Below are 18,427 nucleotides of genomic sequence, written 5' to 3'. Positions count from 1 at the left end.
AATTTAGAGTTTTAAATACACACAATCTAGTCAAGAAAAAATGGGTGGTATGTTGCAAGTCTGCATGTAATGTGATACCAAACAAAACTGCTATAACCCAAACAAGTTTTGGAACTGACCCATTTATAAACAAAATATTTTGAATGAGTCAGCAGCCCACTGCATTTCCCAGGCCTGCTGTAGACTATCATACAATCCCCAGACACATTTCCTCAGATTGTGCTTGCCTCATGAGCAAGGTCAGTAGTGACAAAATGTGATATAAAGGTCAATTATTAGAAAAACATTACAATATTCAGACTTGCTTTATCTGATTAGCCATTAACCTAGTCAATATACTAAAGTTCACAGATTTCCCCTATTTATTTAACTGTTTAATACAACATAATAGTGTATTAAAATGAAGTTCTACTATTGTTTTGGTACTGTGAATAAATCAGAATTAAATATGCTTCCTTACTGTAGTCACACACACCCAAGTTAACAGCCTCTAAAACAATCCCTGTTTCTTTGTCTGAAGTCTTTGTTCTCATAATTCATGTATAATCCAGCATTGCCAGAATAAACCTTGTTTATGTTGACTGGCTGAAACTTTTGCATCTACAGCAACAGTGCTATAAGTAATTGAGATTATACCACTGCGGGTATGCTGCCACCTGAATAACAAAGCTTTTGATCTGCACTGGAGATCCCTTTTTGAGGGTGATAAAAGATAACAAGAACAATATTTTTCCTATCTCTGATTAATGTGGAGGGTAAGCCTACTGCTGAATAACGACCTCCAAGAGAAAAAGGTAGGCTACATAGATCTTTGGTCAGTCACAACAATCTTAGATATTTATGTTTTCCTTACTAAGCAAAAAACTCTAAAATGAGCTACACACAAGAAACAAATTTCTACAATACACAGACATAAAAATGCTATTTTTCTTTCAGTTTAGTGATAATAAAGAAAGATTACCACAATAACTAAGTGTATACAATATTCTCATCAGACCTGGTCCTCCAAAGAACACTGAAGTACATGAGCCATTAAAAAATTCGTTTAGGATGCACTTATATATTATTGTTTATGCTATGCACCTCTGGGGAAGAAGAGCAGGACAATGTCTTTGACTTTGAAAGATCCTATATTAAAGGTAAGTATGCATTACAACTGGAAAAAAAAATTCCCAGACCAAGAATAATTATTTGAGGCTTTTGCCTGCATATTTCTTTGGGGATTCCTTCAGAAATTTATGTATGGTTAAAAAAACTTGATTTTATTTAAAGATGCAAGGAATTATAAACTCCAATGTTTCCAGACTGATGGAAGAAAAATACAACAGAAATAGGAAACTTACAAGACTTCTCTCTAGGGATTCCAGCTGATAATCTATTTCTTTCAGACGATTCTGTTGATCACGCTTTTCCTTATTGTCCCGCAGAACATTTTCACCTGGAAGTGTTTCTAGGCTTCTATTTTCATAAATCAGAGGCTCCTGAGAAAATAATTGATAGAAGTTACCATGTAACTTGATATTGCTTCATAGGGACGGATAAGGGTTCTTCTGATTTCTACTAAGAAAATAGTGAAATGCTTAGAATAATACATCAATGTCAAATTCTGCAAATGTAGTTTTCATTATGTATATTTTCAAGTACAATAGCTAAATATGAGGCAGAACATATTTCAATACAAGAATTCTTATCCTTTGCATTTTAAGAGGAATTTCTTAGTCTCCAGATCTAACACCTGGATGCTTAATTTCTACTACAATAATAAAAGTACTCTGAGAATAGGGTTGACTTGAATGACTGATTCAAAGTTTGCTCCTCTTAACCATACCGGGATCAGAATTAAGCCAGAAGGAAAATGAAAAAACTGAGCCAAAATGACAACAGCTTTTTTTTAGTAGGTATCATGATAAACGAGGAAAAACTCTCTCTCTGTAAATTGGAGTTAGTTGCCCAACCTTTATTAAAGATTTGGGTTACACATTCTCCATCCTTCAAAAGGTTTGGACTAGATTCTGAAGTTTGTATCAGTCCCACACACTCAGGTTTCAGTATTACACATAATTCAGTTCATTGAGAATGACAAGTATTGGCAAAACTGCAAAGTTATGTTGTAATCAGAAAAAAACACAGAGCTTTCTCCTGCAAAGCACAGATTCTATAGAAAAATCCAATCATGGCAAAGGTAAAAAAGCCTAAGCAAAAAACCTTCCCCTATCTTGATCATCAATTCAACTCAAAGGGACATGAGCAGCCATAGAATAAAAAAATACTCTATTCATTCTTACTTTCAGAAGCAGCTCAAGAAATTTTAATAGACACACAAGGAAAATAATTCCAAGTAGCATGACTAATTGAAAAGAAAAACAACCTCCACAATTCAACATTCAACAGTAAACAGCTACAATATACAAAAAACTGTATCAGTAAACAACTTTTTCTAAACATCAAGCAAATCCATGAGTTCTGATATATAAATCAAAAATATTAGTTGCTTGAAAATAAACTTATTTTAATACAGTAAAAATTTTTAAATATATATTTACAATCAGTCACAGTTGGCAGTACCACAATGACAATAAATGAAAGTAAACTTTCCTGTAACAGACAATCATATTTTCTGTTTCACTTTGTATTGCTTTCCAAGTTATTCATAATAATCTATTTGAGATCTGACCACACTGGAGCATTAAGCTGCTGCTTTCTCATAAGTAGTTCTTACAGCCTCACTTCTCTCATCCCTGAATAGCAACTGATAAAAACTCACACAATATGAGTAAAGTCAAAGCTTTTCCCCACTTAATAATTTTTTAACATTCTTCCCAAGATATCATGAAATAAATGTATAAAGTATTATATCAAGGAAAACATTTTATTGTCAATGTTTTGCATACTTCAGAATATGTTTTGTTTCAATTGCATGTGCATAGTAGACAAGTCCATTTAAGATTACTTCATCTTTCATATTTTGAGATCTGTAGAAAATTACACTGTTGAACATTTTACATAAGGGAAAATACAAATACTAAGCAAGAGCCAAAGCTGTAACAAACATAATGCCAAAGAAAAATATGTAGTAGCTATAATTATTTGTTGCACTCCCTTTTCACTGAATTTTATATATAAATAATAAAAAATTCCCACCTAATTAAGTATATTAGGGTCATACAATCACCTTGAGGCATAAAACTGGCTGATTCATTTATTAACCTGCTTCTAACAATGCTCTAAAACAGGTATCATTTGTGAAATTCATCTGTTTTGGCAAAGCACAAGCATAGAGCATAGGCTATAAAGGGTTTTATTAACTGAAAAACTAGTGTATTGTCTGAATTTTGAGTATTTATTTAATCTTAAACTGGTAACTGTAGAGCACTTCTATAATAGAAAAAGGGAATATTTTCCTGATTTTAAAAAAAAATCAGTTATAAAAGAACTTCTCATGGTAATATACATTAATTATCTTTCAAGACAACCAAGCCTACAGATATGATTTAAATTTAAATACAGGTATTTAAAGAAATACCATCTTCATTTGCTTTAGTTTTCAGGTAGTTTTTCAGGCTGGTAACTATACTCATCACACACAGTCTTACACTTCATATTCTTCAGTCTATCATCTTCCTGTTTCTTTCAGGATTAAATGCAACTTTATTTATTCTTCCCCAAAAATATTAAGTAAGACAGAAACATTTCTAAATATTTAGTTGATTTGGCACCAGAGAAAAGAAATACTTCCGAGAGAAATGCAGTACTGATGAGAAATATTTCCATATAAAAGACAAAATTAGTCATGGAAATGCATTCTTAATCCCTCTGGACTCCTTCTACAAAAAGATGAACATCTCTGCTTGTCTGTTACAGCTCAGCTATGGTATTGCAGGATAACTGAAGCCCATTTTTAAAGATTTCAGAGTGAGAGAATAATTCCTGTATCCTGGCAAAGTATCCATCAGTGACAAAAAGGACATCTCCCACAGAGGCAACAGTGATTAGGTGTCTGCATTTTGGAAGCTATATCTAAGACAATTCTTGGAAGAAAAGAACGTACAGCTTCATCATATGCAACTCTAAGCTAATTCTAAATTAAAATCATAGAACTAAAATGCCTGAAAGCTTTTTACATGCTGCAAAACTGCATGGGAACAAAACAAAACTGAAAGGGAACTGCTTTTCACTAATGAAAGGTAATAAGGAATTAGCTACCTGGTTTTGGTTGTTAGGTTTAATATTACTCAAAAAAGATAATATGTTACTCTTTAATTAGCATACACCTCAATGAAAGTTTCTGTTCAAATACTTCTGGGCTATTACCTGAAAGGAGGCAACAACAATAACTTAAACATTTCCAAACAGAGCATTCATTATCCCAGGCAAGTGACATTAACTTCACGCTGATGTCTTGCAACACTGAACACAAGATCAGGCAATCACTGCAAGCTCAGGTAACAACTGCATTTGTTATGTGATTACCAACAAGAGGGAGGCGCCTTTTCACGCATTAGATCCCAGCTGGTAAATGATCAACGTCAAAATGTGACTCCTCTGGGACTGAGCTACAGAAAATACTACTAGAGGTAAAGCAAAACCTCACGCTCAGAAAGAAGCCAATAAAAAAATGACATTAAGGTGCCCTTACAAAAGGAGAAAAAACAAACCCACAGGTATTTTAGCCTTTCAAAGAGATGTTTCTCATACACTGGTAACTGCAAACAGTTTTGTGCATGAACATTTTTACAGATATTCTCTGATACATCAGTTCTGGCCATAAAACGAAAATATTACAGAAGTACATAAGCTTTGTTCAAATAAATGAAAAATACGAATTAGGGTTTTTTGTTTAAACCCCATTATAGTAGAGGCAACAGTATCAGGACATGGGATAAATTGGAGTCTTCTAAGTACAAAATTCAAACAATCATTTCTCAAGGTTGAGACCTTGATTCTTAATCTTCAAATCTCAATATTGCTGGCAAGGCAAAAAGACAAAGGCCATTAAAAACAAGGGACATACAATTTCAATCTATCTTCTACAGTCTTTAACACTGCTTATCAGTCATTGCCTTATCCTTCAGATCATAAGTGAACAGGCACTTTTGGTATCCTGAGATAAGAAGAAACCTAATTCTAAGTCCCAAAGGTAAACTATCATGGATAATTTGTTTCTATGCTGAAAAAAACACCCTCATGCAGTCAAAAATGTATGCATTACCAATTTCTGAACATGATCCTGGAAGTGTGGAATCAACAACTCTTAAAAACAACTCAGTTCTCAAATTATATATGACTCAAAATAGCAACAAATTATTTTGTACAGCTAAAATTTCTCACTTCACTCCTTAACACATAGACTTTATGAATAAATAAAGGATCCTAAAGAAAAATGCAAAAGACACAAATACAGCCAAATTCAGTATTGATCTCAGCACACACTTCAAATAAAATATCTGCAGATGAGCTCTGATTTGTAACCTACCTGATATATCTGGCTTGGACATTTTGAGCTAGAGCTGGAAAGAGCAGGAAACTCCCCAACAGATAGTAGCAGTTGAAGCTTACTGTCTATCTCATTCAGGTGATGAGCTTCCATCAGTTCAGGTGTGTATCCTTCTCCTGGTGACTGCCAGACAGCTACATTGTCCTGTTGGAAGTACAGAAAATATTTAAGCCTCATTCACAAAGGAAATAGACTTTAGGGCAGTGTATTTGTTTTTCAGATAAACCATACTTAAAATGTACATTTTCATCCATCTCAGTATACAGCTAAAATCTCCCAAATAGTCATGTCCCTAGCACACTCAAGAGCAGCTATGGACAGAATAAGTAGAGACATTCATACATTCATCACTTTTAAATATAACCAAGGAGCAGTTTAAATGGACAACCACTTTCCCTCTGATAACGGAGTCAAAAAGGGGGAAATCCTAACCAAAACTTAGTTTGGAATGAAACTGCAGAGGTTGATACTACAGCAGAAACCACCTGGAGCCAAATCTCAAACGGAGGGTATGAGATGTAATGTGACACTTGCAAGGTACTACCAAAGAAGAAAAAATGCATTCATAGGAAATCAAAGGAACTGCTCTGAGATCAGTAGCTGCCATCTTTCTAGAGCCCCTGTGTGTTATCACAGAAACTCTGGGAGAGACGCAAAGCAGATGATGATTTACCTGACTTTTTCCTCTTGATAGCAGTTAACACCTGAATAACACCGATGAATATATACTCCTACTACATACACTTACATATTGTGAGTGAACTGCATATTATGAGTGACCTTACATATTGTGAGTGAGGCAGGCCACTTCAGCCGAGCGAATGAGCTCATACCCACAGACAGATGCAGGTTCTTCACAGCAACTTGGCACTCCCACTCACACTCAGGGAAGCAAGTCTGCACAACCCCCATCCACTGGGTATCAGAGTAGCAGATAACATTTCTGTCCTGACCACAATGAAGCAGCAGATAGGACCTTAGAAAAGGAAGGATGTGTGGAAGGACATGAATGTATTGCTGGTTTCCTTTCTTTTTCCTACCAGAATAGGACCAGCACCTTGCTCTAAGACTCTAACATCTGCCTTGAAAGAAATTCATGTCCACCATTTGTTTCCATCTTCCAGATTAGTCCTCTGGCTATTCAAGCAGTTGCATCCATACAAGAGGAGGAAATATCAGCTTCCAATTACAATACCACTGCTATGAGGTCATTTGTGGTTCATCCCCATTACCCTAAAGCACATTAGCTGCGAAAAGAAAAAAGAAGCATATCCCAAACACCTGTCATAAATTATCTCCATAATAAATGCAAAAAAAAAAAAAAAAAAAAAAAAGAAGAGTCAAGAGTCATCCTTTTTGTGAAACAAAATCAGTTCTAATGCTTTCTCATACAAGTATGATGAGACACAGCTTATGAGCCTGACCAGACTTCAAACAGCCACTCACAAATATCTTAGATGCTTGCCAGCTTTGTGGAAACATCTGTTCAGGTGAGACAGTGACCACAAAAACATAAGTATCCAGCATGGTAATACATTTGTGTCATGTTAACCACCTCCTAATCAGAGAATGAAGGTCACGGAGCAAAAATGCAGAAATTACTCTAGTCTGGTGAGGTGTAACTGGGCTTGTTAGCTGCAGCTCAGTGTCTGTCCTCCATACTCCAAATATCCAAATTACCCCAGCAGTCATTTTACTCCAGGATGAAATGGACTCACACATTCTCTTTTGTATTTTCAAGATAGCTTTGCTTGGAAAATAAGCTTCTGTCCTGTCAATGTTTCCTGTGTGTTAACTCAGAACAATACTTTTATAACAGCAGAGTCAGTGCTTTCTGTGGAACATATGAAACAACTATACCCCTGCAGCTTCAGCTTTGACAAATTAATTAGCATGAATATGTGTATTTCTAAAATATTTTAAATACTTATAAGCCATTCTTTCAAAAAGTGAGAAGTGCTGTTTGGATACTTGGCATATATAGTAGCACAAGTCAAATGAGGTTATCTAACCCACATTACACCACACAGAGGAATTCATACAACATAACCAGATCTGCTTTAATTGGCAGCCTCCAAAACATTACTTCAGCCAATGTAATTGCACCAGCTTTTTGAAAGTCAGAATAAAATAAGATGGAAGAGGCCACCAGCTAGATAGTTACCCGGGCCAGCTTGAAGTTGTCTAGATTACTCATTAGCTGATAACTTCCTCATGATTTTTGTTATGAAGTAGCCACAGGAAACGCCTCACCCATAAAAAAACTCAAATGTAGGATAGGAAGAATCTATCATTGGACTAGACAGGTCTAACTAACTACTGTCCTTCCTTTCACTCTACTTTGATAGAAGTTAGGAGCTTTTTTCTTCAAAGAAATGATCTATTACAGACTAGAGTAACCCACAAACTACTATTCTTGTCTGTGGTATCAAGAACATACAGCAAGACACATGTCCTGTGAGATGATCTACTTCATATCTAATATTAACAGAAAAATCTCTATAGATACATGACAACACGTGCCAAATGCAAAATGTGGACAAATGTTACACTTTTCCATTGCCTTGATACCTTGAGAATTGATGCCAAAAAAAATGCACATATTGTTAGTCAGTATTTGCATTAGCTACTCTGCATAAATACCTCTAACATCTATGACAGGCACTATCTAAAAGAGAAAGAAAACCTAGTAACTATGCATTTTTAGAGAACACTTTTGAAATCAGTTAAAATGAATTCTAAAAAAAAGTCCACTATTCCCTAGGTCAGAAAGCTATGTTTACTAACAGAAGGTTGTTTAAAACATCTTCAGATCTTTAAATTATGACATTTATCAAACTGAAGACCATCTTCTAGAAACAGCGATTGATAGGACAATCAAATACTTTTTGTTACTCTACATGAGGATAATTTTTACTCACTTCATCACTTGCTAGCTGAAATATTCACTGAAGTATGCAGACTGTGCACTGTTTAATAATATTATCTTAAAGCATAGATGTCTAATACTTAAGCAGACTTTATATACTTCTAAGACAGACTGAGTCGGAAGCCACAAAAGATGTCACATTGTCTTTCTAAATGGACACATAAGCTTCATAAATGTGTATTTTCCCCAAGTACCGGATTTTTAAGTCCATTTATCACATAACTTCACATACCATGGTTAAAAAAAAAAAAAAAAAAAAAAAAAAAAAAAAAGGTAATTTTCTCCAAGTGTTGTTCTAAGGTTCCCTCCTCCTGTGCCTAACTTTTCTTTTAGGTTCTGCTGTTAGTAAATTAACAAATAAACCAATGATAATTCATTTCTGGAGACAAATTCAACAAGATCTATCCATATTTTCTCTCATATCTCAGCATGGTATTTCATAGTAAAACTTAAGGTATTTCTTAGTAAAACTAAGATCAAATTTAGATTTAATGTAAAAATAAGGCAAATACAACAGAACAGTACAGACCAAATTTGTCATACCTCAAGATCTTGCAATTCAGATCCATCTTCTGTATCTTTCAATAGTTCAGTAACCCTTTTCCTTTCTCCCTCAAGCATAACAAACTGGTTTCCTGAATCCCTTGCTAGCTGAAATATTTAAAAGAAAAAAACCCATGCTTAAGAACTCCACTAACTCAAACACCTCCAAAACAAAGCTTTTAAACTCTATGAAATTAACAGCCAAATCTTGTTTATTTCAATAATACAAATTATCACTCTGACAGAAAAATATAGCAGCCTACATATAATAAATTTATAATCTTATCATAGTCTTTGACATAGTGAGGAGGCAAATATATTTCATTGGATGAAAAATTATGACACCTACTAGGTCCTCACAGGAAAAAAAAAAGCAGGAAAATAAAGAGATGTATTTTCTGACAAAACATGGTCCCATCTATGTATATCTGTATATCTATCCCTTATTTATGCATCAGGTTAACAGTAAATAAAATTAAGTTTATTTCAGTTAACAGTAAATAAGTATTTTAAAAGTCTTAGGATGTTGCCCTTAAAAAAACCTATGTCCGGGCATAAACACAACAATTCCGTTTCCAGTACTCTTTATCAAATGCACAGAAGCAGTATTATCCTAACCAATATGAGCATCCAAGTTGAGAACTGCCTAATACAATATTCTGTCATAAACAGCAGTTTTAACAGAAAGGTAATTTCTCTACTTATGCCTAATTAGCTTCTAAAGTTCCTGATTTTAAAAGAAATCTGTCTTCAAAAGTACTTATCTACTAACAAAAGTACTTATATAGCTAACATGTTAAAAATGTTATTTGTTTTATGCTTCAATGCTTACCTCAATGTTCTTTTTAATGAAATGCTGGTTGGTTTGATTTTTGCTATGCATTTTTTCTGCTGTTTTTTCTGTTTCTAACTCACTTGGATTATCTGATGTTTGAGGAAGAAAAGTTGGTACATTAAAATCATTCGTATTTTGATTCAACAAGAATTGTAATAACATCAATCCCATTCAAACCTTTAGCAAATATACAGAGTCAATAGACAAACATTTCGTATGATGTTGTCATTATTTATGAAAATAGTATTATGTATTATTGTATTTAAAACATACTATTGCCAAAATCTAATTTAATTTTCAACTTTTTATTATATGAAATTACTCAATGTTACAAAGGCTAAAATACTTTTGGATTTCTGACCTCAAAAATGTTAAACATGGTGGCCTTAAAAGCCACAGCATTCCTTTAAACCCTATCATTGTTGCAGATTTCTCATCATTACAAAACCAGACAATAATTTTTTTGAAAACCACAGAACTATCTGGAGACATATCAAGTACATTTTTCTCAATAAAACAGCCGAAAAACAGATTATATAGTTCATATTATTATAACACAGCTTATAAAACAAATATTGTTTAAAAAATAAAACTCATCATAGAGCTGTAAATCTATTAAACACACACATGATATTCTAATAACAATAGGTTTCTATCCATGACAAAAAAAGGGCATTATTCTGTTTTTCAATGATTTTTACCATGCTTAAAATAAAAATTGCTTTACAAATAGCAAATATTTGTCACAAGTCTAAGCAAATATAATCAACTTCTAAATAATAAGAACTGCTTCAAAAGCAGGCATGATACTTTTTGCCTTTCGTGAAAGCAGAAATTTGAAAAATGGGTGGGTTATTTCCCTACAAAAAAAAAAGAATTTGACATGTTAGATAATACAAGAGAGACTATATGGAAATAACTGTTTTTCAGAGTGAATAGAATGAAAACAAACCCCCAAAGATATTAAATAAATTCCATGCATCCTTTACAGAAAAACCTTAAAGGACTGAGGTGCTGGATCTGACCAGGAAACCCCCTCATAGTTCAAATGCACAACTGTTTTCTGAAAGCATCCTAAGCTTTCTTTAGCGTTACCAGGCAACATCATGTGTCAAAGAAATGGATCATATAGGAATGTAAACATCAATATAAAGATGACAAGTTGCATCCTGAAATGAGCAGAACACAGCAAACACCAACATAACATGCAAGATACACCTAACTTTTAAGCTATATCTTTCACTTGACCGTAAAACAGCATTTTTTGAGAGGGAGCTATCATACCAAACATCTCAGAATATTAAAGAAAGAAGGGACAGACATGGATCACTGAGACAGAGAATACACTGAAGACTGCCAAGAGTAATTAAAAGAGACATTGCAGCTAAAGAAATTTTGCATATGCATTTTGGTGGATTTGGCATATATTTCAAAGATTTGGTATAAATTGAAGAAGTAATAGCATAAAACTAGTGTGTGCATTCTTCTTCACAAGTTCCTCTTGTTCTTGGTCTGCCTTTATGACAGCTGTGACAGAGAAATCCAAAAGCAATCAAGACAGTAATTATTAGCTATTCACATCAAAAGCCTCCAGTGGAAATAGTAAAAGTAATTTAAAGCAATATATATTTCTCACAAGCTGTAAGCAATCTCTACTTCATGCATTGCCAAAGCAGGAACATGCAGAACATCTCAAAATAGTGCAAGTGATAGCAACTCCCAACCATGCCTGTACTGGAAGCTCCAGTAGTCAGTGCTGTACTGAAAACTGGTAACAAAACCTTTTTTACATACATTGTTATTCAAGGGCACTCCAGCACAACTCAGAAATTTTGAAGAAAGAAGCTGAGGGTCAAGCTTTATTTTAAGGGAGGAATGCAAACACATGGTAGAAAGATGGAGAAATTAAAAGCTCCAGCCCTCAAAGATAAGGTCACATATTGGGGAACTAAGACAAGTGATAAATGATAAAGGAGCTGAGTTCCATATTTAGAAATTGAAACATGAAGTCACATTCTACAAACTACAGAGATACTGCTGCCATCAATGCTTCAGCCTTAAGGAATGCACTTATGTCTTCATCACCTTAGCCAGTCACCAGAAAGATAGATTCCTTCTGTTTACATAAAATGGTAGTTGACAAAGAAATAAACAATTCCAGCTGATAGTAATGGCAGTTGAAGTATGCAGTTGAAGCTATTATTCTTATATCACAACACATGTGAAAAATTACTAACCACACAAATTTGAATATCAAATAGGAAAAGAATAGAGGCATACAAGCACAATTCCATTTATTTTGACATGATGGACACACTATACCTCTAAAAGCATTTGAAATGTCTATACAGTGTATGATAACACACAGTGCCTAGAAGAATCAAGAGATGTTTGAGTTAAGAAAGTACTTATTTCATAAAAGCAATGTAGACTTTACAATAATCAGCATAGGAAAATATAAAATAAGTTGTCTGAAGATTTATGTTTCAAACAAATCCATACAATTTCTGCTGAAAAAAAAAATACAGAACAGTTGCAGTCAGATTCAGTACCACTTGTCATTTCTAGATGGCTTATTGAATATAAGCCTATTAAGAAAAGCTATGATACCTTAGAGTAATAGCAAAGATAAGTTTTTAAATAATTGCCATGAATCAATGGTATATTTTACAGTATATCAGTTACACACCTCTTCCTGTTGAAATGAAAGAAAAATGGTTTTCTAAACCCAAAAGTAAAAATTTTCTTAGCATGTCAAGTAAAATGTTTTAGCTAAGTCAAAAGCTGTTCTCTTCTTTCATTTGCAAAACAGGTAAGAACTGTCACTCTTCAAGTAACCTTGTTTTTTTTCCATTTCACTGGCCTTGCCAAAAAGACTGAGTCTTCATTACCCACTCATTGTACATGTTGTTTTACCATTCCTAAAAATACAAACTCTACCATTAATAGAGCTTACCCTGGTTTTCTTGGGCTTTATGGCAATCATAATCTTCAAGATTTGTGTGTGTGTGAAATACTGAAGTACATATTTCATCTTCTTTAGCATGGGAGGGATCTGTAAGGAATTTTTTTCCAGTAAAATTTAATTGAAATGTATTTAAATAAAATCTATCATTATGTGTATCATACACTTAGAAAGTAAAGAAAATCACTTGGATAAATGACATAGGCATAGTATTTCTCAAGAAATAAAGAAGGGGGAAAGTGTAAAGTGTGAGTCATATGTACACTGTTTGCTATAGAAGACAATTCATCACATTCTCAAAGACATAGCCCAAGGCCCTAAAGTTCAAATGCCTCTGCAGACACCATGTGGCAAGTAATCTAAAAGTTTGAATGAGAGTAAGGCATCCAGGTTTTCACAGCTGGTGTCTGCCTGTGCATGAATTATTAGACTTCCAAACAGCTTAGGTCAAGGGCATAGTCTAGAAAAACAGTGTTCAAGCATCCTAGTTGTTTCAGTTATTTAAAGAAAAAAAAATCAAGTATTCACATGTGCCAACTGGAAATACAAGTTAGAGCAGTAAGGTGCAGTCTCTACACTTAGCACTTACAGAAAAGGACTCATATTGCTTATTGCAAAGAACCAAATTAATTACATGTGATTTTCACAATGAAAAAAACATACAATAACCAGTAACATGACATGCAGTGGACTCAACTGAACAAATGATTTTGTTAAACAGAGCATGGGGTAAGAAATTTAGGATGTTTAATTAACCCCTGATTTACATTTCTGCTGTGTGTCAGAAGGTTTTTTTTTGTGCCTGAAAGGCTTGGAACACTTAAGTTATTAATGATTTTGTACCCAAACTTGTGCTTGATTTCATAGCTAAAAGTATAATCTCATATATAATTTACTTAATAAAGCTCTATCAAATTCAACTTTTGAAATCAAAATACATTAAATGTATTCCATTTCAGTATCAACCAGAGCAGTCATTAAGATATTTGCTTAATTAAATAAATATCTAAATAAATAAGTAAGACCTGAAAAGTAAGGCACTAGCATGATACAGAAGAGATAAAGATCAAGCTGGAGGAAATCTATTAATCTAAACCATGTAGTTTTGTCAGTGCAGTACACCAGAAACCACATGATGCACACGGTCTCTATAGCAGCTACTTTTGAGATAAAGCAGTTAGCAGTCATATAGTCTTGCTTGTCTACTGTTATTTTAATATATCCTGACATCTACTGGACACTGTCTAAATACCACCCGAATCAAATTGTTTTCTTCCCTTACTAGCCCAAACTTTAGCATAGAAATAAAAGCAGGTTACATTGTAAATAGTAAATTTTGTTGAAATATTTTAACTACACAGTGCTACCATTATTATGCACGTACTTCCAACATTCAAGCTGAGATTTTTTGCTCAGCAATAACCATTCAGACCTCAAATCCTTATTCTCTCCTCAAAAAGAGAAAAGATAGGATGTATCATGATTCTGTTTCTCTTTACTTACCAGGTGTATTGCGCCATGAGGAGAACAAAGCTAAAAACTGGTTTGTGTTTTCCACCTCCTCGTGGCTTCCTGTGGTTCTGATACACTATTCAAAAGAAATAAACTATGTATCTAGAGATACATGCACGTATTTAAAGTAAATTATTTAAAGTGAAATATATTGTCTGCTTATCAGATCTATTGCCCTATGAAAAATCATTCTTCTCAATATATTTTCTTCTTGAGGCTATCTGAATATCTCCTGAAGTTATGACAAAAGTATGGTGAAACTTTAAAGCCTCTGTTACATATTGTCTTTTATGTGGAGACCCACTTCACCAGACAAAGAGGTTCTGTAATATCTATGCAGCTCCAAATCCAAATCCAATGAAATTATGAAATGCAGTCAAACCAATCATTATTTTTGGCAACTCATATTTCTATTAATGTAAAACAGATGAAATATTAACTTGTTTTAAGGCATTTAACTGCTAGAGGCCAGGACAAGGATAGGGTAATGGAATTTGTGTTGTAGCAGTCTTAAGCCTTCTTCAGGCACCATCTTTAATTTCTTCAACAACAGACAGTACTGAAATAGTTGGGCCTAAGAAGGATCCCACTAGCAGAATAAATGCCTTTCAGCCTGGGTTCACAGATGTTACCTCCTGACACACCTTACCCTCCCTACAAGCAGAGAACTCATGCTAGTAAACCACACCCACGCAGCTGTATATTTGGCAATTTGTCTTATCAATTTTTAAGGATCATCTCTTTCTTTCAAAGCCTGCCTAGCCAATATGTATTAAAAACTATCCAATCTTATTTTTTGAGATCCATTTCTTAATTTTAGTTAGCCAACTGCAAGCTATTTAATAAAAAGGCTTCTGTAAAATATGATCATTCTGTAAGACAGTACTCTAAGATACATCAGTCACAAAATAAGCAGAGCACTTCTAACCTGAAGTTCTTCCCAGAGCATTGCCCTCATTTCTCTGCCTTGCTTTTTAACTACTTTTTCCTTAAAACACTGTTTTTCAAGTATTGTGTCAAGTTTATTCATTTTCTTTATAGCTGCTTGAATCTGAGCATTTATATCCGTGTCTTCAGAACATTCCAAGTCAGAAGAGTCTGCTCGAGAATATATTTTAAATTAACGTTAGCTTGAAGCATGTCAAAAAAACACACAAACATTAAAAAGCAGTTCTGGTGATTTGGCAACACCCATAGACAAGAGTACAACATTCTCAAACATATGTTAATTTCGAAACCTGTTTGTAGCAGGGAAAAATACAAAAGTCTTTGCAACATGCTGAACCAAACTCTGAGCTGTAGCAGTTGGATAAGGAAGTGTGGGAGAGGAAAAGTCACCTATTTTGGGCAAGTGCTTTGATTCAAATTCATAATGGCAAAGTGACATCTACACAGTATCAGCAAAAATCACTGAGTTTAAAAATATAAAATAATTTTTTCAGCCTGACTAGTAGAATACATTTCAAAATTAATAATTCTGGGGTTAAGAGAGATTCTGTAATATCTCTGTGTTTAAATACTGATTCTAGAAAGACATTACTATAAATAATGAAAAACAGTGAAACATGATGGAAACTACCATTATTTAATTAAAGTAGATGTCTACATTGTCTCCTTTTTTCCCTAAATATGCAGATTATAATTCTAACTTTTACCTTTTCCCCTTCCTATAGCATCCTCATACTCTGACCTCGTTTATGGCTTCCACATTAAGAGTACAGGAAACACTGTAGCACTGTTCCTAATCCCACAGATTTACAAATTTTGGAGCCCTGTAACACTCTGTTTCATTGTCTAATCTTTTGAGGTCAAGTGCTTTACATAGCCATTGATCCAAGCATTTGCTGTGATGCATTGGTCTACTTTATGCCATCAAAAGATCAGGGATACAACAAGGGGAGAGCTATAAAAATCTAAGTGAGCTACAGAGGAGAGATGGACAGAAGGACAGATGGCAAATAAAAGAGCACTTATTTCAACTGGCCTGAATTCAGCACATTGATATAAACCTTAAATTACTGAGTGAAGCTTTAGGTTGAGTTCTATCAAATTTCTATTCTGTAGATAATAATATCATGTTTGGTGACCAACACTGGACATGATAACCACTGAATTCTGCCTTATTAGACTGATTGAATCCATGGAAAACTCAAATTCCTTTATAGCATTAAAGAAAATTAGTATCCATTAATAAAGAAATCTCTAAATAAAGAATTCATCCAATAGCTCTTGAATACCACAATTCATATACATGTTCAGTTTGCAGTATTCCTTTATAACTGTATCATATACATACAAATACACAACCATTACAAACTCTCTTAGAAGCTTTAATAAGAAAAGGAAAAGGTTTTATTGAACTGCTTATTTTATACACCTGAAAAGTACTATCTGATTTTGCATTACCTAGTTTTCCTGGGGAAGATTCACCGGATTTCAAAGTTTGTGAAGTAACATCTGACTTTGCATTACTTGGTTGTCCTGGGGAAAGTTCACAGAATTTTGATGTCTGTGTTTCAGTGTTTACATCTCGAGAATCTGAATTAGAGGTACATCCTGAAAAATACAGGGCAAAGCCTTTCACAATAAACCAGACACATTTTTGTCAAGTAGGGATCACCACAGAGCCCTTGCAGTGGATTAGTTTAAAAAATAGCATATACTAATACACCAGAACTCATGTTAAAAACAGGAGCAGGAATCAAGGGATTTCTTTTGACCCCAATTCTGTCATGAAATCTTAACTAAATTTCAAGACAGTATCCAAACATCTACTTCACTCACTGGTCTTTGCATCTCTATTTGAAACAGTCAGACACTCCAGAACATTAATCCATCACCACTTATAGAATGGCAGAAGAATGCCATGAAACACTTCTGCGAGTGCTTCAATTAAAGTTATACACTGCATGTATACTTATATATATAATATACTTATATTTAAAGTGTTTTATTAGTATTAATATTGTTCATTTGTTAAATACTGTAATTCATAACCATAAATTCCAGGTTTATGGACAGGTGGACCATTATTAGGATACAATGTGTCTAACAAATGATCATGATTACTCTGAAAAGTTAGATTAAAAAAAACTTAATGAAAACACTTTCTAACATGATTCCATGGAACACACACAGATGGGTTTTAATGATCTTTTAAGCCAGATCACAGTTTATGATGCCACAAGACATATACTGTACTGTCCTGATAGTAATAACACATTTCTTTCAAAGGTGGATTTCAAAAATTGAAGAGAAACTAAGGTATGGATTTTGACATCTTCTTTTCCAGAATTTTGCCTATTTGCAATCTCTATTCCCTCCATCAGTAGAATTTTACCTGAACTGTAAAACTTGATATTTGGTCTAGACACAATCAAAGATTTAGTCATTCCCACCTGACAACTCATCAGGATTCCATAGACACTTGTGAAGGGAGAAGGTCATGCTCTCCACTGCTTGCTGATCAGTTCTTACTTCCTGGACATCAGATTTATCTCTGTCATCACCTTTGCTTTCTGCTGGACAGCAATCTTCTAGACTGCCTCTCTGATAGCCATCAGCCAAACTGACAGGTGAATCAACCTATGAAATGCAAATTATTGCCACCATGAAAACAGGGATGTTTTGGGTGAAGAAGATAAGCACAATACTCACGTGCTATCACAAAGGACAACAAATCTGTACAAGACTGCAGAGTACTTCTTAAATAACAGAACCATTTTCAGGTCTGATACTGATAGTAGGAAAAAACTCTTTTTCTTAGATTTTACATTGAGTCTCCAGCTCACCATTCCCCAGACTGTCAGATTTGGGATTGTCAGGTTACGGTACATATGAAACTAAAAAAGCAGAATACTACTTCTTGAGCATTCTACTATGCAGAATTAGGCATGGAGGTTTTAACCTGCTGAAGGAGAGAAATATTACCTTTTGCAAACATGGTTCTGGTGTTAATAACTCCATAGATGTATTTAAAGATCTACAATTAGGTCTTGAGCTAGATGCAGGCCTTGAAACTTCATCCAAACTCATACTTGTAATATCCACTGTTACCTAAAATTGGGGCAAAAACAGCAAAAACAACATTTCAAATTAAGAGTTTCATAAAAAAGCACTACAAGCCCTGCAATATTTCAGATATAGATC

General features: G+C 34.1%; 1 protein-coding gene across 5 annotated transcripts in view; it reads right to left on the bottom strand.

The window, feature by feature from the left end:
• Positions 1 to 18,427, bottom strand: part of FSIP1 (fibrous sheath interacting protein 1) — a 66,633-nt gene that overhangs the window by 46,833 nt on the left and 1,373 nt on the right. For 3 of the 5 annotated variants that reach the window (XM_030274510.4, XM_072930128.1, XM_072930129.1), the window contains exons 2-11: positions 18,209 to 18,334; positions 17,677 to 17,863; positions 16,685 to 16,834; positions 15,207 to 15,376; positions 14,270 to 14,354; positions 12,758 to 12,856; positions 9,799 to 9,890; positions 8,967 to 9,074; positions 5,474 to 5,638; positions 1,344 to 1,481 (exon numbers count right to left, since the gene is read on the bottom strand). In XM_030274510.4, coding sequence (XP_030130370.4) covers positions 1,344 to 1,481; positions 5,474 to 5,638; positions 8,967 to 9,074; positions 9,799 to 9,890; positions 12,758 to 12,856; positions 14,270 to 14,354; positions 15,207 to 15,376; positions 16,685 to 16,834; positions 17,677 to 17,863; positions 18,209 to 18,334 — 1,320 coding nt within the window. The remainder of the gene's footprint in view (positions 1 to 1,343; positions 1,482 to 5,473; positions 5,639 to 8,966; positions 9,075 to 9,798; positions 9,891 to 12,757; positions 12,857 to 14,269; positions 14,355 to 15,206; positions 15,377 to 16,684; positions 16,835 to 17,676; positions 17,864 to 18,208; positions 18,335 to 18,427) is intronic. The other 2 variants (XM_072930130.1, XM_072930131.1) reach the window with 2 other exon arrangements.

Source organism: Taeniopygia guttata, chromosome 5 (assembly GCF_048771995.1).
Source record: "Taeniopygia guttata chromosome 5, bTaeGut7.mat, whole genome shotgun sequence".
NCBI classification, from domain to species: Eukaryota; Metazoa; Chordata; class Aves; order Passeriformes; family Estrildidae; genus Taeniopygia; species Taeniopygia guttata.
This window is presented reverse-complemented; position numbering and strand designations above follow the sequence as displayed.